We start from the raw sequence: 26296 nt of genomic DNA, 5'->3' as shown, positions 1-26296 counted from the left end.
CCATTTCTTTCCAGGCACAGCAGAATAGCTGTGAAGATTTTAGTGTTTTCCACTCTGCCTCTTCTCTTGGTGTTGCTGGGATACAGTTTGCTCTAAGAAGTGGGTTTTTTTCTTAGCTCTGGAGGCAGTTTCCCACCTTTCCCCTTTTGTTTTCCTTCTCACTTCTTGCTTGGCTTCCTCAAGTTGCTGAAAAGTTTCTTTTTCTAGCATTGGAAGCTATTTCCCCACCTTTTTCCTGGCTGGCACAACAGAGTGTCTTCTACTCCCACCCCCTTCTCATGTTTGCTGTGAGACAATGAGAGAGAGAATTGTGTTGTACTTGAAAAGGAGATACTTTTGTCTGCAGTTACTTAATTTGTTTGCTTTGTTCTTTTTAGCTGGCTCTCTGGAGAGCTAAAAAGGAGTAGTTTCGCTAAGGATTGTTCCTCTCAAGTTGACTGAGACTTCTGAGATAACTTTGAGTAATTGAGAGGGCGGTAGCAGAACAGCTGCAGGTATACCTGGGTGATGCCTCTATCCTGGATCCATTCCAGTCCAGCTTCAGGCCTGGCCATGGTACAGAGACGGCTCTGGTTGCCCTCACAGATGATCTGCGGCGACACCTGGACCGGAGTGGGTCAGCACTGCTGATACTTTTAGATCTTACAGCAGCATTTGACATGGTCAATCATAATCTTCTGACCCCATTGCCTTGCCGATGTGGGGATTCGTGGAACAGCCCTGCAATGGCTGAACTCCTTCTTTCACAATCTAGGACAGAGGGTGGCACTCAGGGAACAGATGTCTGCTTACCATTCTTTGGTATGTGGCATCCCTCAGGGGGCGATTCTTTCCCCGATGCTATTTAACATCTATATGTGCCCCCTTGCCCTGTTAGCCCGCAGCTTTGGGCTAGGTTGTCACTGCTATGCGGATGACACTCAGTTCTATCTGCTGATGGATGGTGTTATGACCTTTACTTTCTTTAGGGTAGATTTTTCTTCTATCCCTTAACCCTCTGGGTAGTCTGCTGCCACCCGGAATATTTTATTCCAAGATATTTTATTTAAATTTTCCCTTTGGTAACGTTCCTAAGCGTCAGGCTCCTTCGTGGTTCTATGTGGCCCTGAAGATAGGAATGGGATATAGCAATGACAGCTGCACTGGGATATAGCAAAACAAAAATAAGCTTTTATTTATTCGAGAAGCGTATTGGTTTCATAAATGTAGTTCTCGGTTCTTAAAGTTACTTCATTTACTCTCATTCACACAGCTGGCCTCTCTTTCCCTGACTGGGTGTCCTTTCACAAACATGCTCAGTTCAGGTTCCACACAGGTTATATTTCTCTCATAAACACTTCAACATATTCAGGCAGCGCACAGCTAGCCTGCTTTCTTCTGACTAAAAATTTTCTCTCTACTCTCAGTCTCAAACTGCATTCACTCCACCCACCCTCTCAGTCCTCAACCAATCATATTGTCAGAAACTGTTTTAACCTAAGTAACGCCATATTTAATCGTGTAGTGTTTAGACTTCTTTCCCTCCAGGCAACACCTGCAAGGAGCCGATTCCATGGGAAAGGATCCTGTCTTATCTGCTATTTCGACCTTGGCCAGCTCAGCGCACCTCTGAGAAGATTTGCTGTATGAACTCGGGGGGGAGGCTGGGCTCCGGGAGTGTGAAATGTAACAACCTTTGCTCTATGATTCATTCCTAGCAACGCTTTGCTCGGCCAGGATCTCTAATCCTGGAATATGCACATCTGGGCTTGAATGCTGTCTTTCACAATAAACCTTTTGAAATCAAAAGACCTCATCTTCTTGCAGAAGGGAGTGAAACAGACTATCAAGTCTGGAATGCCATAGCCTGACACATATCACTCACTCATGCATCTCCTTCACCCCCCACTCTTCACCTATCTCATCAAGCATTTAAAGATACATGCACACATTTACTTGGAATCATTACAGATGGCCAGTCCGATCTTGCTTTGGATTCCTTGGTCAAGGGTCTTGAGGCTGTGACGGTATGGTTACATCAGAGTCGCCTGAAATTGAATCCCCTGAAGACAGAGGTTCTGTGTCTGGATCATGGGGCAATCGAGCTGGGAACCGGCTCCCAGCTGTTGATGGGGTACAATTGAAACCTTCCCTGATGGTGAGGAGTCTGGGTGTGACCTTGGATGCTACACTTTCAATGGAGGCCCAGGTCATGACTGTTGCCAGGTCTGCCTTTTTTCGTCTTCGACAGGGCAGGCAACTGGCGCCCTATCTTTCACCACAGGACCTGGCCACAGTAATCCATGCAACGGTCACCTCCAGGCTAGACTACTGCAACTCACTCTATCCTGGACTGCCCTTGGGTCTGACCCGGAAGTTACAGCTGATCCAGAATGCAGCGGCACGCATCCTTACCGGAACGCCCATCCAAGCACACATTCATCATGTGCTGTGCCAGCTGCACTGGCTTCCAGTGGAGTTCCAGATCTGATTCAAGGTGTTAACCTTGATATTTAAAGCCCTTCATGGACTGGGACCTCCATACCTGCGGGACCACCTCTTCCATTACGTCCCCTGCAGGGTGTTGCGCTCTGCAGACAAGCAACTCCTGGTGGTCCCTGGCCCAAAGGACATCCATCTGGCCTCAACCAGGGCGAGGGCTTTTTCTGCCCTGGCCCTGGCCTGGTGGAATGCTCTCCCGCTGGAGATCTGGGCCCTGTGGGACCTGTTACAGTTTTGCAGGGCTTGTAAAACGGAGATGTTCTGCTGGGCCTTTGGCTGAGTGCCAGCGAGTGTCCTTCTTCTTCCATCTAAGACCACCATTTCTTCCGGAGCTGCCCTCAGCCATCTGCCATGCCTGTATACGGACTCCCAATATTTGTTTAAATAGCCTGCTCCTGGACTATTTTAATTATTTTTTTAAAAATATGATTGATTTTATGTTTCTGTGATTTTAATGTATTTTTTAATGTTGTTAGCCACCCTTAGCGCATCTGTGAGGAGGGCAGGGTATACATCAAATAAATAAATAAATAAATAAATAAATAAATAAATAAATAAATAAATAAATAAAAAAGTTAGGGTGAGCTTTTGAGCTGCTTGATGTCTGTGGAAAGGACCATTTAGGGGGTGCTCAATAGGTTTTCTCAGTTGCATTTTTTTCAAGAAAGTAATCTGTTTAAAACTATGCCCCTCTTGAGGTCTGCGCCCAAGGCGGCTGCCTAGTTGGTCTAACGGTAGCATTGGCCCTGTCTATAGTTATGGCAAACAGAAATGGGGAAAGGGGACAGCCTTGTCTAGTTCCCCTTGCTATATGGATATCTATTGAATGTACATTGTTAGTCCTAACTGTAGCTTTTGGAGAAAGATAAAGAGCATTAATGGCATTTTAGAATTGGTCGCCAAAACCCATTTTTTGAAGTAAAAGTTTTAGATATGGTATTTCCACTTAATCAAATGCCTTCTCTATATCAAAGGCCAGAAGTAATGCAGGGGTTTTGTATGCTTCACAGAAATTAATTATAGTTAAAGTGTTACGTGTATTGTCTGGTCAAGGTGAATGTAGTTGGTTATTTAGATTTAGACAATGTTTTGACAAATATGCTTGTAAAGATCTTTTGGTCTTGATTCAGTAAGGGTATTGGTTGAGAAGATTTAGTATTTGTAATATGGTTGTCCTTTTTTGGAGTAACTACTATTTCAGCCTCTGACCAAGATAGAGGGATGCTACCTCCCAACATAACAGAGTTGCATGTGGCAGTTAGTGGAGTTGAAAGTAGGTGAATGTATTTTTTTGTAAAAATTTGGCAGGGAATCCATCCCTGTCTGAAGCTTTGTTATTTTTTTCAAGGATTTGATAGTGACTGTAACATCTTCTGTTGTGACTGGTTGGTCCAGATATTGTTTATGTTCTTGTGAGGTTTTTTTCCAAATTTCCTGTGATGATAAATAATTTAAAATATGATTAGTGTCAGGATTGTCTGATGTACAAATGGTTTGGTAGTATTCAGCAAATACATCGGCTAATTTTACAGAATTAGTTTGAGTTTTTCCTGGGTGCCTTTAATAGCTTGTATAGAATGTGAGGAGTTTTTTTTTCCTCTAATTTTCATGCAAGCAAGTTTATAGATTGGGTGGCCTTTTTTGTGTTCATCTTCTAGTTTTCTTATTCTAGATATCATTTCATTTCTAATGTTTTCTTTTTGCTCTTCATGACAGGAGGCAACGGAGATTAATTTCCCTCTAAGTACCACTTCCATAGCATCCTACACGTGGATTTGAGGAATGCCACATAGTTTGTTTCTATTGTTTAATTTCTAAAGAGACTTCAGAAGAAATTTATTTGTTAGATAAAAGTGATTTATTTAGTTTCCAATTTGTTTGATGTCATTTATTCTCAGTGTACATTCTGTCCAAGCATAGTCTGTCCACAACTTGTCACCAATCCTTGATGTAAGAGTTTGACTAATTAATTTAGGAGATAAGAATATGTCATTTAAATATGCAATTTAGAAGATAAGAATATGTAATCAATCCTTGTGTATATATTGTGGATAGAAGAGAAGTATGTATAGTCTGTTACCAGTGGGTTTTGAAGATGTCACTAGATCCATAGATAAAGCCTAAGAGCCATCAATTGATCTTAGCAGCTTAGTAACTGTATTGTTAATTTTAATTGCTTTGACACGATAGGCAGTAAAATTTAAAAGGTCATTCAGAGAGGAGTGATACAAATGTTTACTGCTGACACATTGATTTACCCATGCTGAACGAAAGCAGAATTGAAAGCCAAGAGAATCAAGTGTACTCTGCATGAAGACAGCTCGTCAGGTTGTTGTGATCTACAAGCAGCTCTCCACACTGAAAGCAGTGAAAGTAGCTTTCTCAGTAATCATGCTTTGCGGTATTATCCAATACAATTTTTAAAGTTTGTATATGCACACTCACACATTATGCAATGCATTTATATTTTGTATCACTTTCATATTTATCAAAATACTTGATTTCACAGGTCAAGGGATGGTGTCATGGAAATATAAATAATAATAATAACTGTGCTTACATACCGCTCTTCTACACATATTAGTGCCTCACCCAGAGCAGTGAACAAGTTAGTGTTATTCTTATCCCCACAATGGAGCTGGGGCTGAGAGGAGTGGCTGACCCAAGGCCACCTACTGAGCTCATGTCAGTAGTGGGGTTCAAACCAGTAGACTGCTGATTATGGTTTAGAACACATACTTCGTGAAACATATGCATTCTAAATAATGCTGTATGAACATCACTGTAGTTCTTTTTCTAGTATGGTGTATAACTGGTGCTTTATCTTTGACAGCCAATTAAAAATAGTGAACAGTATCAGATACATGTTCTGTAATTGTTAGCAGAGACCAAGGATGATCCGGTCATGTAACTTTTCTTTTACCACCAAGGGCAAGATGCCCTAGGAACCCAGTAAATCAATAAATTATTTACTCAAAATATTATTATTTGTGTCTTGTTCACCATGTGAATAAAAGATATACAATTAGACAAATATTTACAATGTGTACACATACAATTACATAAATACACACATATGTCCCATATGTCCCATATGTCACCTGCTGTAAATTAGCGTTGATTGGAATTGGAAAGTTTCTATCTGGAGAGTGTGACTAGGACTATTATGTGCATAGAGGAGGCCAGGATGAAGGGAAACCGAAACGAGCAACTCTAAGCTGGCGGGCTCGTTGCCATCTACCTGGAGATCGAGAGGGATCCTATCAGGCTCTTCTGAGATTGCTGTTTTTGAACATTTACCTTATACTGACCATCCTGTTGGCATCACCACATATTTGGAGTGTGAGGACACGAGGAAGAATCATTCCAAGAACTGTCATTACTCCAGCAAATTTGTATAGGAAGTTATAGAATTATCATTGTCTCTTTGCAGCTATTATGGGACATATGTGTGTATTTATGTAATTGTATATGTACACATTGTAAATATTCTCTAAAACAGAGAAACGTGTTTTCAGTTCTCACTTGAAGGTTTCAAGCTGCTCAGGATTTAAGATAAAACCTTCAGCCCATCTCTACCGAGTATTTAATACTTTTTACTTAATGTTTAAAAGTTAAGTTTAATATTTATGCCTAATATGATTATAGAAGCAATACTGTTTGAATTATCTATAAACTTATTTGAGTTGGATTGTTAGTAAAATTACAATTTTATGAAATTTTTACCATTTTATAACATTACAACTTTGTACAAAAAAAGTTTTGCATGTAGAAGAGGTTGCCAAAAATAAAAACCCCCACCCCCCACCCAACCACCCCCATGCCGACAGGCCGTGAAGACGAAGACGCAGACGCAGACGCAGACGCAGACGCAGACGCAGACGCAGACGCAGACACAAAGACACAGACACAAAGACACAGACACAGACACAGACACAGACACACAGACACACAGACACAGACACAAAGACACAGACACAAAGACACAGACACAGACACAAAGACACAGACACAAAGACACAGACACAGACACAAAGACACAAAGAGACAAAGAGAAAGACAAAAAGAGACAAAGAGACAAAGACACAAAAAGACACAAAGAGACAAAGACACAAAAAGACAAAGAGACAAAGACAAAGAGACAAAGACAAAGACAAAGAGACAAAGACAAAGACAAAGACAAAGACAAAAAGACAAAAGACAGCCAGGCCCCCGGGGGTCGCGGCTGCGCCGCTCCCCCCGACGCCCCCCGCCCCGCCTCAAATAAATAACTGACAAAATAGGACATTTTTTGATTGTTACTTGGAGCATCCAGCCAGGTAACTCCTCTTTGCCTGAGGCTAAGTCCCAGGCTACCAACAGATAATTGTAGTGGTGGAGGGTAGCGAAAAACATGGTCTGGGTGTGCTTTCAGTCCCGAGTCTGCAGAAAACAGCAGTCTGTTTTGTGCTGTTCCGTGAGCATATTGGCATAGAAAGGGGGTTTTTTTTAGAAAATTTATATTGCTGAGTATACTTTCCAAATTCAATACATACATCCCCTCAATATCTAATTAACCCTATCCCCCACCCTTTTCCTCCCCCCTCTCTATCGACTTCCAACAGCTTTCCAACCCTTACCCCCTCTTATTACTTGATAATTCCCTTAGTCTAAGCACATTCTAATTTTTTTTCCAGGTATTCTATCATATATATCAAATATCCTATCAATATGGCATGCTTCTATCAATTATACTATCACTATAGTATAAATCTTATACCCCTCAATATACACCAGTATAATATAGTATAGTATAGTATAGTATAGTATAGTATAGTATAGTATAGTATAGTATAGTATAGTATAATATAATATAATATAATATAATATATAACAAAAGTCTTAATTTAAACATATTCTATTTCTTTTAAACATATATTCTATCAAATATACTATTGTCATTATAATATGTATTAATACCCCTACTGTGCACCCTGCCACCAATGTGGCACCGCACACAGCACCATACTGCACATTCATTATATAATATACAATCTAATCTACCAACATAATAGTATATATAGTATGCCCCATCAGTATATTTGTTTAACTATTCCCTTATTCATATACTCTGATAAAGGTATTACTTATCGTAACCTCCCTATCTTATTCTTTAAAAAATCAGTTCTAAATTTCATCCCTCTTCTGCTATATTATAATCCAAGCTTAGATTAAAATAGATATAAATTCTTAATGGTAAAGTCACTTCTCTCTTCTGTTTAAAATTTAAAATGTCTTATTTCAAAAGTTCTCAAACTGCCACAGTTCTCCTTTCACATCCCATTTTTTTTCCAAAAATTGTTTCAGTTTCGCCCAGTCCGCCAAATACTGTCCCGGATCTAGGTCTTTAAGTTTTCTTGTCATTTTATCCATCTCTGCCATGTACAGCAATTTGTAAATCCAGTTCTCTACGGTAGGTACTTCTTGCACTTTCCATTTCTGCGCATACAGTAATCTTGCTGCAGCTGTCATATAAAATACCAACAGATAATTGTTGGGGTGGAGGGAAGCGAAAAACATGGTCTGGGTGTGCTTTCAGTCCCGAGTCTGCAGAAAACAGCAGTCTGTTTTGTGCTGTTCCGTGAGCATATTGGCATAGAAAGGGTTAATTGAAGGGTGCCAGTCCAGAGTTTTCATTTCTAAAATATTGTTCTGGAGTGTCTCTAACACATCCCCCTCTTTTTTGTGGCACTGGCCTTTCTTTAGTGCCCGTTCCGGGCTGTTCCGTCTCATTCCGGCTTTTACCCTTTCCCCTTCTGATACACCCAGGGGCTGTCATTCCACTCCAGGGCCTGTCATTCCAGTCCCAGAGCACTTTTGATACACACAGGAGCTGTCATTCCAGTTAGAGGCCTGTCGTTCCACTCCGAGAGTCCATCGGACTGATACCCCCAGTGGCTGTCATTCTACTAAGGGGCCTGTCATTCCAGTCCCAGAACCCTTCTGTCACATCTAGGGCTGCCAGACCCCCGGTGGGGGAGGGGGATCCCCCCTCCCACCCCCACCCCCACCCCACCTACCTGGCCAGCATTTTGGCGTGGGTTGGGTCCATTGTGGGCCCCTGCAGAGCGCAGGAACACTCCTGCGCTCTGCAAGGGCCCACAACGGGCCCGATCCATGCCCAAACGGCCTGCGTGGTGACGTCACTAAGTGACATCATCGTGCTTGCAGGAGCGCGCGCGCCATGCACGCGCACCCCCCCCCCCCTCAGGTAACAGCCAGGCCAAAATCTCCTGCTGGGAGATCGAGGGGGCCTGGCAACCCTAGTTACATCCAAGGGCCATCATTCCACTCAGGGGCCTTTCATTCCAGTCCCAAAGCCCTTCTGTCACACCCAGGGGCTGTTATTCCCCCGAGGGGCCTTTCATTTCCGTCCCAGAGCCCTTCTGTCACACCCAGGGGCTGTCATTCCAGTTAGGGGGCTTTCATTCTAGTCCCAGAGTGCTTCTGATACAGCCAGGGGCTGTCATTCCTCTCCGGGGCCTGTCATTCCCAGAGCCCTTCTGTCACACTCAGGGGCCGTCATTCCACTCAATGGCCTGTTATTCCAGTCCCAAAGGCCTTCTGTCACACCCAGGGGCCGTCATTCCACTCAAGGGCCTGTCATTCCAGTCCCAGAACCCTTCTGTCACATCTAGGGGCCGTCATTCCACTGAGGAGCCTGTCATTAAAGTCCCAGAGCCATTCTGTCAAACTCAGGGGCCATCATTCCACTCAGGGGCCTGTCATTCCAGTCCCTGAAGAGTCTATCTGGGCCCAGGGACCCTTCCTTCAAAATACACTCCACATTTTCTTTGCAACTTTTTTTTTTTGCTGTAATGTGTTTCAATGGAGCCCATGCAAGAAAATGGGCAAGTAAATGGGTTCCCATTATTTCCAATGGGCCTCCATCCCCCTCCCATTATTTTCAGTGGCCAATCCTGTCATTCCTTTTAGTTCATCCCCCTAAAGGGACTTGTCTGGGACATAACTACAGAAATTAGCCTGGCAACATGGAGGCTGTGAGCCTCCAATTTTATTTTATTTATTTATGTATAGTATAGTATAGTATAGTATAGTATAGTATAGTATAGTATAGTATAGTATAGTATAGTATAGTATAGTATAGTTATATTTATTTATATTATTTTATTTATGTCATTTTGCATGTTTGTGATGGCCAGAGTAACAAACTGATGATCATCCTTTTTCATCTCCATACAACATACTGATATCTGTATCATTAAGGTAACCAGCTATTAGTTGTGTTAGAAATCCTTGATACTGTATGGAAACGTCCTTGCTACTGATTGTACTAATCTCATGCTATGTAATCCGCCTTGAGTTTCAGTGAGAAAGGCGGACTATAAATGACATAAATAAATACCCCTGTCATGTCACCTCTTTCTCAGTCTCATTGCAAAAATCTATCTTTTAGTAAAGTCTTTGAAACTTAACAGCACACAACTGCATTTGTTCCCAGTTTTCCTAGTTACCCATCCCTAATCACTTATTTTCCTCCTCTCTCTAGTCTATTGAAACGCAAACAGTAAGCTCCTTAGAGCATAGGTTTTCTTTCTGTTTATTTACAGTATTTTGTAAAGAACTATGGGCATTGATGGTAATAAAAATACTTTTACACATGCTAAAATAGGAGTTCATTGCACTTCAAGAAAACAATACATCTTTGCAGTATGTTTCCTCTGTGTGAATTATATAGTGAAATGCTATGTTTAGGCCCTGATTTTGGCCCTGCTGAGACCTTGTAACTTCCAGTTTTCAACCAGAAGAGACAGCATTGGGGCTTCTGGAGCGCTCAAGAGAGATGGCAAGGTCAGGGTCCTCTGCCTGCCTAGTGCCCCTCACCCTTCCCCTGCTTTAGAGGTAAGGGTAGCTGGCAACCCTACTGCTAGTTGAAACTCAAGGTCCAGCATACTGTCTCTCTCAATAGGCAACAGATGCCTGTGAAAAGCCTGTCAAGCAATGTTTCCCAACCAGGGTTTCACAGAACCTGTGGTTCTGTAGGACATCATCAGGGATTCCAGGAGCATTTGTGGAATAAATAAATATTTTTTTGAAATACAGCAAAAATTTCAAAATACCCCTTGAAATATCATGGTTATTAAGGTTATGTAAGCTTGGATGGACGATATAGCAGCTCCTTACAAAAAAAAATGCTTGACAATAATTTAGCAGTAATGGAATTGTGCTCCCCACCATCAACTATTTTTGGCCTGTAAATGTTTTCATAGTTTCTTGGGATTGGAAAAATTAATTTAGGGGTTCCTTCATGGAAAGCGGGTTCTAAAACACTGTCACAGACAGAGAGTGAAGAGAGCTGCCTCTGCCCCCTCCTTTTCTTGCCTACCCAGCAACCTACATTTAGAGTGCAGAAGGATTCAGAGAGCGGGCGTTCAGAGACTTTCCTCTTAAACTTTATGGTTGCTATTCTGAGGATAATTTTTTGGGAGTAAGCCCCGTTGAATGACACGGAACTTACATCTGAGGAGACCTGCTTAGAATCACTCCCTACCATTTATTTGTAATAAGAAAGGGACTTCGTCATATTTAATGACCCTCTTGGCCAAAGTTTCTCATAAAAGCAAAGTCCTCAATTCAGCACAGTTAAAAACTAACAAAAAAGTTTACGAGTGGCGTCCGTTTTTGTCCTATGAATAGACACCCCCCTCCGTTCCCCATGAATTCGTGCCCTGGAAAACCCGTGGACTGACTGGAGCTGCGTTGTTCAAGCAGTACTTTGAACATGGAAAATAGATCCCTTAGTTAACTGGCAAGTGGTGCCCTGCTGCTGCTACAGAACAGTGGCACAGAATGGTACTGTTTCCTTAGTTCTGGTACAAATGATTCATGGAATTCTGATGAAGAAGTGCTTTACTACCTGCTTTAAAATTGCCTTGCTGACTGAGGCAGTATCAGGATCCAAAAGAACCCTGGCTGGCCCCAAAGGGAAGCAGTGCCTGGTCTTGAATTCTAGCAGAGGAATGAGTAGGAGAGGGTTGGGGGGAGTCCAATTCAACTGACCACTGGAACCACACAATGAAGGAACGGATCTTTGAGGTCCTGTTAGGGTTGAGAGGGCCGGACTGTCTCTGGCCTCCGAAAGTGCTTAGGACTAGCTAGTTGTCTGTCTGTTTTGTGAATATCCAAAACTGGAACTCCTGAATTCCCTTATGTAATGATGGGAGAAGTGCCCACCCAGAACAATATGATACTCCTATGAATGTCATTTTTCACAGACAGACACAGACTAGTGCAGAGATTTCCCCAGCCAAGGGCAATTTGATTAATTAAAGGAATAATCCACTATGGACTGTCGCTGTCTTGTGCCATCCATCCTGTATTTCAACTGAAACCTCTTTGCTGGAAAAGTCTCTGTTGGATAAATCCAGCATGGGGAACAGGGCTCATTTCGAGGGGGAATGCACAGGAATGCAGTTCTGGCAGTTACCCAAAGAGGTCACATGTCAGGTGGATCTGCCCACCTGATTCTCGGTCATTTAGGGCCCGGTTCATCCTGGATTGGGGCCGAAACAGCCCAGATCGGGCCTCTGATGGGTAGTGGATCACTCTCCTGTTCAGCAGTGGCCTGGTTCGGACCATTTTGGGCCCCTTTTCGGCCATTTTCAGCCCCTTTTTGCCATTTTGGACCCAATTTCAGTACTGAATGGCCAGGATTGGGTCCAAAACAGCCAGGATAGGTGATGTCAGGGGGTGTGACACATGTAAATCAGTTATGCTAATGACACATTTCTGGTGATGTCAAGGGACGTGGCATATGCGAATGAGTTGTGCTAATGAGTTCCTCTAGCACTTTTTCTACGAAATGACTCCTGATGGGGAAGTACCTCTGTTTCTGGAACCCAGCTCTTGAAAGGATAGTGCAAACAGAAGAAGATTATTGCTACAAGTTTATGGTTTGCTCATGAGAAAACAGACTTGGTGCTCTCGTTTCAGCGCAGGAGCATATCTTGGTACATTTGTAGACTGGAGGGATCATAAGATTCCCAATGTTTTCTTAATTTTTGCGCATATTCTCAATGATCCCAGTACCACATGAATAATTTGTACAATAATTTGTATAGGCTGTGGCTTATGAGGACCAGTAGGAGAAGTTAAAATTGACAGGAGTTAAAGAGTTGGGCTTGTGGGTTGCACTTTTACCCTCCCGCCCCCCATAATAAGAACATCATTTTCCAGTGCCCGAACTACCATCACAAAAATGTTCCAGGAAGTATTTGCAAATAAGAATTACCATTTATGCTTTGAGGGAACTAAAGGAGAGTTAGTTTGCTCCCGGAATTAAAATCTCATAGCATTGCTTCCTATAGACATTTCATTCCAAATGAAGTTCAAAATATGAAGCAGAATGCATTGGCTTTATCATAAGGAGGAGGAAATTCTAGTGGCTGTGGGTCTGCACTTGTTTCCCTGATAAACTTATTTTGATTTCACTTTGGCAGGCAAGTACCTGCTTATCCCAAAACAGCGGAGTTCTGTGGAACATACTAAGCTGTTATGCAAATGTCTACATCCTAGCAACTCATTGCACAAAAAAGCGCCTCTGTCTGGTCAACAATGTCCCCCAGTTGGAGGCAGATAATGTTTCAGAAGCCAAGCAAGCCCCCAGCCTCTCTCGGGGCTGCAGGAGGGGAAGGGTGATTGATGGAGGCCATTTATCTTATCTAGAAGATGACAGAGCTATAGAGCATGGGAAAGAAAGGGGTGTGCAGTCTCCCCTTTATTCTCAGGCCTGCAGCCATTCTCCCAGCCTCTGTCCTTAATAGGGCTTGTCTAGCCCACTCTCCCACCAGCAGCTTCTGTCCGTTTCATACAACCTTCTGAATCAGATGTTTTGTTTCACTTGGAAAGGAGTTTTGTTTCTTCCTCAGTCCATGTCTGCACCTCCATTGCTACTTTCGGGCTTGTCCTAACTGCAGCTTCTCCCACTGCTGATTTAGCACTAGAATACTAAAGTAGGGAAGAGCCCCCCCTCCACCAGATGTGCCCTGGTGGTGTTGCACCACAGGTTTTATACTGAGCCATCCACCATTCTAATCTTTCTACTCTCCGTTCTAGCAGACGGCCATGTATGGCTTGCGGGTAATCACTGTATAGTATTGGTGTTTTATGTGGGTTTTATGATGAGACTTGTATCTGGATATATTATGTAAGATAAGATGGGGTAAAAAAATTCTGGATAAATGTGTTTGATCATCCACCCCAAAGGATTGCCAACAGGCCTGGATAAAATGTCTTTTTCCTTTACCCTGTGGCTTAATATGTGGACATGGGCAATAGAAGCATTTCATAGCATGGAGGTAAATAACATCACCTGGTAAATAACATTCTATTAAAAGGACAGGACAAGCCTGATCAGATCGGATCTTGGAAGCTAAGCAGAGTCAGCCTTGGTTAGTAATTGAATGGGAGACCAACACGATTACTATGTAGAGACAGTCAATGGCAAACCATCTCTGGTCATCTCTTGCCTTGAAAACTCCAGCAGGGGTCATTATAAGTCTCTCCAAACTTCTGTTAAAGGGGTAGGACACTTTTTCTTTAGAACTGTTGGCAACCCTAACCCCAAGCATCCATTCAAACCTGTCAGAAAATAGCTAGTTTGGTGTAGTGGTTAAGAGCGCAGGACTCTAATCTGGAGAACCAGGTTTGATTCTCCACTCCTCCACTTGAAGCCAGCTAGGTGACCTTGGGTCAGTCACAGCTTCTAGGAGCTCTCTCAGCCCCACTCACCTCAGAGGGTGATTGTTGTTGTGGGGATAATAATTACATACTTTGTAAACCACTCTGAGTGGGCATTAAGTTGTCCTGAAGGGTGGTATATAAATTGTTATTGTTATATAGTTTTCTCATTTCCATGGTATGTTGCAGAGTGCCCTATGTGGACATTCTGCAAAGGTGTGACCACGGTTACACAGACATCCTCTCTGACTGACCTACTCCAGGTCTAATGACATCAAAGAACCTTGAAGTGTATGCATGTCATGGCCAAAGTAAACATGCAGGTTTTTAAAGAGTTGGGTCTAGGTTCCTCAAGCCCAACTGGCACTCCCCACAGCTGCACAGCTGTTAAAAAATAAAGGAGAGCCCAAATGAATTGGAATATCACCATAGGAGGGAAGAAGGTCTCCTGCCTTCCCTCCAAGCCATTTCCCTTTGCAAAATAGTGCAGAGAGGAGTTATTTCTCTATTTTTGCAGTTCCACAGAGTATTCTGTGCGCATGGAACAGAAAAAATGAGGAAGTAACTCACTCACTCACCCCAGCACTGTTTTGGTGCAGGAAAATGACTTGGGGGGAAGCAGGAGCCCTTCCTCCCCCCACAGCAACACGCAAGCCCATACAGCGTATTGCTGAACTGCCATTCCCTGCAGCTGCCATGTGGCTGCAGGGAAATGAATCCAGACCCAACTATTTAAAACCTACACATCTAGTTTGGTGCTCATATTTTGGCTTCTCCCAGATTTTAAACAATTTTAAGAATATGAGTTAAGAACATGAGTCTTGCTGGATCAGACCAAAGGCCCACCTACTTCAGCATGCTGTATCTCACAGGAGTCAACCTGGTGCCTCTGGGAAGTCCATAAGCAAGACAATAAGACTGCAGCTCTCCTGTTATTGTCCCCCAACGATTAGTATTCAGTAGCATATTGCCTTTGTACATGGAGACTCCATTTAGTTACCATGGCTAACAAGTCATCTCCTTTTAAAACCATCTGAGATGGTGGTCATCCTTTGGTGGCAAATTCCGTATTAATTGTGCATTGTGAAGAAATACTTTCTTTTGTGTATTGTAAATCTACTCCAGTTTATTAGAGTGTCTCTGAGTTTTAGCATTATAGGAGGGGAAGAAAAATTTCTATCCACCATTCCCATATCATGCATAATTATATAAGCTGCTAAGATAACCGTCTTTAGTCATCTTTCTTCTAAACTAAAATGCCCCAAATTCTTTAGGAAGGAACTCTTTAATTACTTTGCCCTTTCCTACAACTTTCCCAACTCTTTTTGGAGATGGAGCAACCAGAACTGTACTCAGTAGCCCAAATGAGGCCACACCATTCATTTATGTAAAGGAATGATAAACACAGTTCTATTTCCATTCCTATCATGAACTTTCTTACACCATTTAAATACCAAAGTTTTTTTTAAACTGCCCAAGGCTTGTTCAGATATTTCTCAGCTTATTGGATCATAGCCACAGCACGGCTACTCTGAAGTAATTTTCACTGGATAAAAGTTGAGGGGGAGTACCTTAGGAACCAGCACCCATGTGGATATAGCATAGATTCCAGTGTGGCAGAGTTAAAGTGTTCAGCTAAGACCTGGTATACCCAGGTTTGAATCCCCTCTCTGCTATGAAAGCTTTCTGGGTTACTTTGGGCCACCTGGATGTTAGTACCCAACATACTTTTTGCCCATGTGCAACATTCATCCAATGCATACATTCTTCAACCTAACCGACCTCACAGGGTTGTTGTAAAGATAAAATGGAGGCGAATAATGCAAGCCACTTTGGGTCTCTTGTGGAGAAGCATAGAATATAAATGAAGAAAATAAACTTTTATATTATGTTGACACTACCATGACAATCGAGATCTCTGGGAAACTCTCTTACGCTATCCACTTGAATGAACACATACTCAGATGATTAGGCACAATTACAGCTATGCGTGGGAAACATTTCCATTTTGAGGGGCTTTCCAGGTGTGGTTATCACTCTATTTAAAAGGTGTCTAGCTCCTTTTTAGTGCACTCAAAGCAGCATTCCAATAAAGCACCAGAGGCCTATAGTAAAATATACAGAACTACTACTGGTAGCCCCAGTTATGCAAGTGCTTGTTCAGATAAGTAGCTATCCACATAAAGAAGCACCTACGCGGTCCAGGACCATGGCAGCAATGATGTTTTAGCATAATATGTAGGTTGGGCCTGAGAGCCAAGCAAAGAAATTGGACGTGTATTTGAGCTGCTAAAAACATTGCAGGGGGAGGGGCCTGTATACAGGCCATGGCAACCAAGAAAGGAGTATTTAACTCTCTCCCTCATACATCCTTTCTGTTATCAGAATTGCAGTTCCCTCCTTTTTCTCCCTCCTGGGGCTTACAGCAGCTACGCCAATGTCCAACTGGAAACGGCACAGGGTAAAGGAAGAGTTAACATCCCTTTCCCCAGCAGCACAGCCCCAATCCATCTTAGATGCCACCACTCCTCCCCAGCTGTGTTTTGCAGCCAAAATACATATCTGGAGATCCGGTGATGGGTACTTTGCCATGAGTCATCTGGCCCCGAGGGCCACTTCATGCATCCTGTAGTCCATGTCTGCCTCATGCGGACTTTGTACAGACACGTTCTAGGTGCACCTAGCTGGGAACTTAATTCGAAGCAGGACCGTAGCACCCATAGAGAAGAGGCTTCCAGTTCTGAAACATCCTATCTGCTAAGCCACTATCCTATCCTAAGCCACTATCTGCTTATTGGAGAAACTGATACCTACTGGGGGCTACATGTAAGTGTCTCTAACAAAGCAAAGAGCTGCTTCCTCAGGCATGCAGGAGGAGGCTGAATTAGGCCACATGCACCTGGTAATTGAGTTCGCAGCATGGAACTCTAGACAGACACCTGACCCAATGTCCTTCTGGCAACCACATTTCTATCATATGGACTTTGTGAATCAGCTCTAACACATGGATGCAAAAACAGCAGAGTCTTAAGGTTTTCACATTTCCCCTCCTTTTAAAAAAGGATTATTGGCAGGCTTGCCAATTCCCCACCTGGGGCAAAGGATTCCCTGCTCCCACCTCCTCACCCCCCCCCACTTATGTAGCCAGTGGGGACGTGCCCTCCAGGGCACCCCCTGGTTGTGCAGCGCCTCCCCCCCAGGTGGCACGGTGTGCTCCCCGGGTGGCGCAGCACACTCCCGCGCCCTACAACAGGCGCGGGAGCCATTCAGCGTGCCATTCAGCCTCCTTGCCGAGTGCCGGAGCACTCCCGGGCCACCCTTTGACCCATGTGATGATGTCACTTCCCAGAAGTGACATCATCATGCACACCAGGAGTGCCCGCACGCACATAACTGCCAGGGCCCCAGCCTCCCGCCGGGGGACCTGGCAACCCTAATTATTGGGCAAGGATATTTTATAACCTAACTTCCAGCCATCGCACTTCCCTGAATGTCTACAAAGCACCTGCTGAAGAGGAATGGATGGAAGTCACCCAAAACATATCAGTGCATTTATTTAGCATACCAGAAGAATTTTAAAGCAAAGATGTATATAAGTTCATTGATCTACTAGAACTGAAAAACATTCTGTAATCCATCACAGACCAAACGTATTTAATCTTTTTTTCCATTACAAAAAGAAAGTAAATAATGTGGCATGCAATTAATCAGTAATAGAGTATGTTGAACTGGTGAGAAGGCATTGCAGACATTCATCAGATTTAAGTAGTCCAAAACATCTGGATTTTAGAGACAGGTTTGGGATTTTGTTTGTTTTTCCAATCCCAAGAGACAATCAAAGACAGCCTAAGACAGTTTTTGCATCTCAGGTAGAAATTCCAAATACAACTACCCCGCCCAACAAAATACTAGAAATTTACAGTAAATTCCTATGTAGAGCTAGTCCAAAATAAGACCATTGAAATTAACTGCTTTAGACTGGAGTGAGTAACTCTATAAAGCATTGAAAGTATTCTGCCATTTAGTCAGAACCCTGTCCCTTGGAGTGGGTTGCTTCACTGGGCCAGAAAGCGGGGCCAGCCCCTATGTATGTTCCGCTACAGTGAACAGCCACTGTTGGCTGTCTTTAGTCAGCCTTACACTTTCTCTATCACCTGGACCCACCGTGAGAAAAAGATTAAAGAGCTAGGTCCCATCCTTTCATCTTCCTTGGAGTAGTTAAGAGTTGGCTTCTTAGCCACTTGTACCAACCATATTGTTTTAGGGTCTCTCCATACGTGCAGGTTTTTAAAGAGCTGGGTGTGGGTTCCCCAAACCCAACTCAGGTTCCTGCAGCCATACAGCAGCTTTGGGGAATGGCTGTTAAAAGATAAAGGACAGCCTAAACAACCTTAAATACCTTCTTTGGGGAGGAGGAAAGGCTCCTGACTCCCTCCTCCTCAAGCCCTTTCCCAGTGTCAAAATAGCGCAAGGAGAGGCAATTCCCCTTTATTTACTGCTCCATGTGCACAGAGTACTCCACATGCAGGCACCGCCCCTCCCCCAGCTTGCTCACTATTTTGGAAAACAGATTAGGGGGGGGAGGAGCCCTTCCTCTCCCCCACAGTGGCGTTCTGAGGCAGTTTGGGATCGCCTTTATTTTTTAACAGCCATTTACTTGTTAACTAGTGTGTGGCTGCGGGAGCCTTAGTTGGGTCTGAGACCCCCAGACCCAAATCTTTAAAAACCTGCATGTCTAGAGAGACCCTTAGTCTGACTTCTAAAGGCCTCAGGACAACTCTGAGCAACTGCAGACTTTCTCTGCACCTAAACCCAGGCAGAAAGGTAGGGGGGAGGAGAGGGGGAGTAATTAAAAGGAATAAGCACTTGTTAAGTTTAACTTCCTGCTTTATGGAAATGGAAAGCAACAGATGGGCGGCAGCTAGGAATTGTTAAGCATGCAACAATAAAATGACATTTGGGTTTACTTTACTCCCAGGAATAACATGGGGTTGGAGCGGGTCCAGAAACAGTGCAACTAGAATACACTGCACTCTGGTAGCATTTTGCATCAGCCACTGTTGCTCCTAGTCTGTCCTCTTCCTGCTACATCCATAAAGCTGCTTCTTCTAACACTTGAAAATAAGTTCTAGTGAAAATGAAGACTTATGTGTCCAAGCCTAGGCTAACGGCCTGTAGTACCTTTCTTCAGAGTTAGCCCTTTTGAAGATGCCTTCCAGAAAGATTTTCAGGAAATCCAGTCATTTGGCTTACACAGTAAGCTATTCCTTGTTCACTGTGTTCTGTACAATGATGTATTTATATCAGTACAAAATTATAAGTTGCATTTTTCCTCTGTACACAATACTGAGCAGTAATTTAAGCTTTCATAAATACATTATTCGTTCTTTATTCAGCTGCCAACAAAATCGGAGTGTGTGTGTGTGTGTCATTAACCAGCCATCCACAAAGCAAATGGAATAATGATGGTGGGGAGAGTAGTGGAAGGTGCCAGACCCAGGTAAAATATAGAAGCCAGTCCCAGCAGCACTGAAGCCAGAACACTCCGTTGGTCTCGAATAATCATCTTCACTATTTCACAGAACTGGGGAAAGAAATCACAATAAAAAAGGTCAGCGCTCAAATGAAAGTAACTTTAATATACATGCAAGCACAGAAAAGGAGGCACATACACAATTGGTTACCCTTTCTGTTTGGTTGGGATAATCTCAAAAGACATTCTACAGCTCCAATCATCTAGACCACACAGTCCAAAAGCTGTGGGCCAACACTCTCTCTGACGTTGCAAAGGATCCTGGGTTGCACGTTTTTGACTGCAGAGGGCCCTCCGTTCACCAGTAAACCTTTGCATGCAAAACAGGGCTTTTTTCTGGGAAAAGAGGTGGTGGAACTCAGTGGGTTGCCAGCACAGAGGGCAACTCCTGGTGGGAAGTGGTGACCCTGGTACCACATGTGCATGCGCAAAGTGCACGCATGCTCCCAGGACTGCACAATGACATCACTTTGGGTCAGCTGGAACAAGGAGGGAGTTTTTTAAAGTTTAAATTGCCCTCTACAAAAATGGTCCCATGGCCGGTGGCCCTGCCCCTTGATCTCCAGACAGAGGGGAGTTTAGATTGCCCTCCACGCCAAGCTCCCCCCTGTCTGGAGATCAGGGGGCGGGGCCACCGGCCATGGGACCATTTTCAAGAGGTGCCTAAACTCCGTTCTACCGCGTTCCAGCTGCAAAAAAGCCCTGATTCAGAAGATTCCAAGTTCCTACTTCCATATCTCCAGCTCTCAGGCCCAACTATATGTGACACATGACATGTGATCACCACGGGGACTTGCAGCAGGATGCCAGCTGTGATTTCCCCACTGGGAACTCAACTGTGAAGCGCTACAGGGACCAGATTTGTATTGGGACCTTGGCGCAGGGGGATGAGGAGCTTCAGCCCTTCCCTGCACAATTTTCCTACCCCCTGGCCCTCGGGGGACATCATTTGCCCTATGTTGGGGCCTCCATATGAAAATATTCAGTATGGCTGCAAGTTCCTGGGGCAATTCTGTGTTACATGTCATTTGCAGTTTGGGTTTGGGAAGATGCCTCTACTCAAGACCCCAGAGAGCTGCTGCATGTCAGAACAGATTGATTACACTGGGGGAGACAGAACAAGAGGCTGCTTTGACTTGGCATAAGGCTGTTTCATTGCCTCCTCAACCCCTAAAATATTTGCTGGCCCAAGCAACCACTCAGGTAGCCTGTGCAGTCCTGAAATTAGCTGCGTTGGAAGTTTACTCCCTTACTGAAGTCCTCACTAGAAGCAACGCACGCTCTGTGCATGTTCAGAGGCTCTAAGTTTCTTGTTTATAGTTCACACTTAGCAGGCTGATTGATGGCACTTAAATCTTGTTCTATGGCTGAAGAAATGTTGGGTCAAATGAAGCAATGACTGTATCCTTCACCCAAATCCATCTCCCATAAATCTGCTGTGTGGAATGGATGTATTTAGCTTTAAAGGCAGTAAGGACTTGGCTTGCATAAACTCCAAGTCCATTGTCTGAGGTGTATAAAACTTCTGTTTCTTTACGAAGCAACATTACACATTAAGTTTAGCCCCCGTCTATGTGATTCTACTGTTACCTCTCCCCATATCATCATCATCCCATGTTAATATCAATCCCCAATTACCAGTATTTCTAATGCTCCTGGTGATTCCTGTGTCTCTGGATACATTCAGATAGGGAGGAATTTGGGTTTATAATCTGATTATTAGACACTCTGGGCATGATGTCATGTTACCCTTAATCTCATTCTAGTGCTCTGAGTACTGTAATATTTGTAACCTATATTTGTAACCTATAATATTTGTAACCTATTTGCTAGGATACTGTTTGGGGCTGGCATAGAAGAAATGATGGAAGAAAATTTTCTTTGGCCAGCATGCCAGTCCAGAAGGACATCCTGCCTGAGATTTAGAAAAGTGAATAGTGTCGCTTAAAAAGAGAGAAAAAGAAACATAAAATGAACGAATGAAGGCTTCAGAACTAGACGTCCTATTTCTTGGAAGTCTACTTTTTAAATACCAGACCGGGAGACCTCAAATGTTTCAAAGTTGCAAGTTACTTCCAGCCAAGCTATTTATTAGACTATTGAAGCAGCGTACAAACGCTCTGTTATGCGAGAGGTGCTAAACAGCAACAGCAATTAAAATCGGTTTTGTCTCTCCAAGACCTGGCAAACTTAAATGACCTCATTGGCACTTCACACAGATTCAATATTTTTAAAGAAGGAAATTAAAGCAAAATAGCCCTTGCTCTGTTCCCTGCCTGCATCCAGCACAGAAGGTTCCATTCTAATTAACTACCCAGAAACACTACAAGACATTCTTTGCTCGGTACCAAAATAAACCTGACGTCTTTCCTTTTGCAGTCTTCACCAAGATGCCTCTGCCTTAACCTGGGGGCACTGCTAGCGTTGCCCCAAACTCCAGCACAATGTACCAACTGTGCCTTTATTTCAACTGAGTGATGGAGAAGAAGCCTTAAGTTTAGAAAAGTGCTACATAACACCTGGAAATATATATCACAATTATGCTTTTGTTCGGAAAGGTGTGCCTTCTGGCCCTTTTACAAGGGCCAAAGCTTGCTTTTTCTGAACAGTTCACAGTGGAAAAATTCCACCATCCATTCATTCCATTGCCCAAACCTCCTATATGAGAAGAGGCCCATTTCCTTACTCTATAAGTTAAATAAATCCATGCCAACACTTTAAAAAAAGTGGACTGAACTCAAGCAGTGTGTCAAGTGACTTAGGACTTCACCCCTGCTTTTAGAATACCACCATTTAGAACGATTAGACATTTTACCACAATACAAAACAGGGTGCAAAGGAAAGGGGGGAGGTGAGACGAAACCTACAGCCAATATAGCTATGGACAAGCCGTAAAAAGGGGGAAGTTAGCAGGAGCCTTTTGTGACATTGCTGAGACACTGGAAACAGACAAGGGGCATTATGTTGTATATGCCACACCATTTCCTGTATTAGCCCGCTCACTGGTTGAAAAGGTACTTTTACTAGCTCCGATATGTCATTAGCAGAATTAATGACTCCTTGCAGACTGTCAGACCATTGATCTCAAAGCAAGGCCCAGAGTGTCAAAACAACACCTTGCCAACTTCCAAGGCTCTCAAGAGACCATGTGCAAAGTTTAAAGGGGCTGCGTCACAGTAAGCCCTCAGCAGAGAAGGATTTACAAAGAGATCTCCTTTCTGCAGAAGGAGATTTGGAATATTACTCCAATAGCTTAAGGGGTCAGAGAACAAGACCCATTGTCCTCAACAGAGAATGTATCTTGAAATGTATCTAGAACAGAAAAAAATTCTGTTGGGATTTGCCTCTTGGACAGGAGAACCAGATGGCCAGGGTAACAGCAGCATCCCTATGCTTCCTTGGCAGCATCTCTTGCGCAGTTCCCAGACAATTCTGTGGTTGGACAGGTTTTTGCTTATCCTGGCTACAGATGCCCATTAAAGTGCCCGGATAGCAGTCTTGTTGGAAAGCCTGGATGTGAATCTAACAGGTAAAATTAACACATGTTATGGCCTTTCCTGCTGACTAGGAGCCTTCTTCCTTGAGCACAGTTGGCTACTTATGGTTAATGGCAAAAGATAAATACCTGAAGCTCACACGTGCAATTCACACTCTCTTTGGGGAGGGGGTGGATTTAAGAGGAAAAGAGCTACAGAGATAAATTGTAAGTGTAGATTTCGGTCCCACAGGGCTACAGCTGCCTTTCCTTCTTAACACAATGCTCATTGGACTAACTGGCTGAATTCTGGAAGCTTACCTTTTCTGTCTGGAAGCTGACTGAAGAGCCATATCTGCAGTGTGTTACAAAATGTTCACAGTTGTTCCAAAGCAAGCTGTACTCTGTCGTCCCCACCAGCTTCTTTGCTCGGCAAACCACCTCCTCACTGCACAACACACTGTTCTTGAAGAGCACATCCATGCGGTTCACCAGAATGCAGCCACCATAGGCAAAGTCCTCCACAGCGTCTACACGAATCCTGGCCGTTTTAGCGAGGACGCCCAAAATCAGTCTCTTATTGTTCACCACCTTCTGGATCTGCCTGTGGTCATTGGTAAAAGCTGGTAGGATGTCTGGCATAAGGTGGGCCACCATGTTGTCACCCAGGTAGATGCCAAAGTGAACAAAAAGAGTGCGGGGCACTTCCAGCAAGTCACCTGGTGTGAAGTAAGTCGTGTTAGAACAAGTAGCATGTTTTTTCTTTTCTTCCTCTTCTGCGCTGGTGCTTACACTAAGAAGTTTGAAGTTGGCAAGCAAAAAAAACTTCCCCAGGAGCAAAGAGACCGCTTCATACATTGGGTTCTTCATGATGCTAGTTTTGTTGTTCTTGGACTTCTTCTGCAGCTAGTGGCGGGCTTAATCTGCTTCGGCATCCTGCCTTTTTATCATGGCAGGAGGAGAAGGTTCACAAAACAGCATCCCTTTTGATTGGCAGAGAGGCAAGGGGGTGGTTACTGTGAAGTGAAATAGACCTATGCTCAGAAACTGGCTCCCCCAGAAGACTTTTTACAGGGCTTCCAATTATTTATTCCAATTATTTGTAGGGCACACAGGAGGGGGGAAAAACCTGAATTTTCATAAATCATGAGCCCCCACAGCACAGTTTCAGAAAACACAGTTACTTGGGAGTAAGAACCATCAACTTCAATGGGATTTATTTCTGAGTAGCAATGTACTGAATTGGATTGCAAGGCTGCAGTCCTTAGCATACTTACAGCACTTTACTGAGAAGTAAGCACCAACGATTTCAACACGGCAGGCTTCCAGATAAACATGTTTAGGTTTGAAGACTTGCTTAGCAATAAGTCCCCCGGCCATCCAGTGGACTTGACTGCAACAGGACTTAATCTTTGAAACAAAATTTGAATTTACAAGTTTACCTAGTAAACTGAAAGCATTTTATTTTTAAATGCCAAACTTAATATATATGTCAAGTTAATGATGCTCTCAACTAATACGGTTGGTTCGAAAGGCCGTCTCTTTTATCTCACAGCTGTACATATCTAGAAGTACAGCTTTACCTGGCTTGGCATTTTTGAAATATGGCTAGAAGTTAAAAACTCTTGTTTTTGTGGTGTGAATAAATGTCTCTTCTGTAACATTTTTCTCTTGAAGGTATAACTTCAAAATTGTTTAAAATGTGCTGGTTACAAGACAAAGACAGATTGCTAATCCCAAATATATTTAAAGGCTTTGATAATGTAGAACATTGTTTTTCAAAGCCAAACTAAATCCCTGGAGTAAAGAGTCCAGTAGCATCTTTAAGACTAACCAATTTTATTGTAGCATAAGCTTTCGAGAACCACAGTTCTCTTTGTCAGATGCATCTAAATCCCCGTATAACTCTCTGAATTCACCAGTTCCCTTGTGTTTCGGACCCTTCCATTGCATTTGCACCTTCAGATGTGTTATGGTAAATGCTGTGCAGCATATACAATTGCCAGGTAAAGTAGCATCATTGTCCTACACAACACTGTATAGGGCTAATTCTTGCAGATAGTTTGGTCTGGAAGGCGCGCTGAAAGGTTGCTCAGGTGCCCCCAAGCGCCTCCCAGCATTTTTAAAGCAGCAGCGCGCACACCTGGAAAAGAAAAGCGGAGGCCGGCCGCTTCCCGCCCGTCGGGCACCACCGAGATGCCTGCTGGTTCGGGCGCTAAAGGAGGCGGCGCTCGGAGAGCCTTGCGGGCGAAGAGAACTACTCTGGGCGACTGGCAAGGTGGTCCCCGCATCGCCCCATCTTGTCCCCAAGGGCATCGGTCGGTGATTGCCGCTTACCTTCCCCGGCAAAGCGTCTGCTGCCGCGGGGGCTGGGGAGGAGCCCCGCATTTGCACATCAATTAACTGGCCTCGCGATCCGCCAGCTCGGCAGGCGAAGAAAACGTGGCGAGCCTGTTCGGCGGGGCGCCTTCGCACTAAGCCGTTCTGCAACAGGGGCTCCGTCCTGGCAACGCGGCCTCACAAAAGAGGGCCCCTGCCGGGTCAGGGAAGCCCCCGCCCCACCCAACCCCGTGGGAGGCTGATGGGCTTCGGCAGTCAGGCAGCTTCCCAGGGGGTTAGCAAAGGATGATGGATGGGGAGGCCATTCACCCTACCTGGAAAGTGACAGGGCTGCAGGGGAGGGGGGCGACTCCCCAGAGCAGCAGGTCTACTCGAGGGTTTCTCCCAGGCCCCGCCTCCCCCCCCCCCAACTCACTTTTGTTTCATTTACAAGCACACTCGAGTCCGCATTTCGGTTCCAGCAGAAGAACGGAAACGCAGCAACGTCCGAAAGTGAACTCGAAAGCGGAGGGGCGGGGCCAAGGAGAAAGGGGCGGTCCTTCTTCATACTCCTCCCCCCCACTCCGCCCGCTCGGTAATCGTGCGGCGATCAGAGCCGCTCTTGGCTTCCGCAGCGATTGACGAGGGACCGTGCAGCGACTGGGGCTCCTCAAGAGGAGCACTGCCTCGCTGGGACCCAGTGGGAAGAGAAGCCGCGCACACAGCCCATCAGTTTAGCAAAGTGTTAG

The 26296-nt window shown here is 44.1% G+C and overlaps 1 protein-coding gene across 1 annotated transcript; it reads right to left on the bottom strand.

The window, feature by feature from the left end:
• Window positions 1-17757: 17757 nt before the first annotated feature.
• On the bottom strand, window positions 17758-26023 carry LRAT (lecithin retinol acyltransferase). The gene is made up of 3 exons (XM_054990248.1): window positions 25984-26023; window positions 23550-24244; window positions 17758-19804 (listed from the first exon to the last, which is right to left on the bottom strand). Exons 2-3 carry the CDS (start codon window positions 24096-24098, stop codon window positions 19652-19654), a joined length of 702 nt encoding a protein of 233 aa, XP_054846223.1. The 5' UTR covers window positions 24099-24244; window positions 25984-26023; the 3' UTR covers window positions 17758-19651.
• Window positions 26024-26296: the final 273 nt, after the last annotated feature.

The sequence above is a fragment of the Eublepharis macularius genome, chromosome 10 (assembly GCF_028583425.1).
Source record: "Eublepharis macularius isolate TG4126 chromosome 10, MPM_Emac_v1.0, whole genome shotgun sequence".
Lineage (NCBI taxonomy): Eukaryota > Metazoa > Chordata > Lepidosauria > Squamata > Eublepharidae > Eublepharis > Eublepharis macularius.
This window is presented reverse-complemented; position numbering and strand designations above follow the sequence as displayed.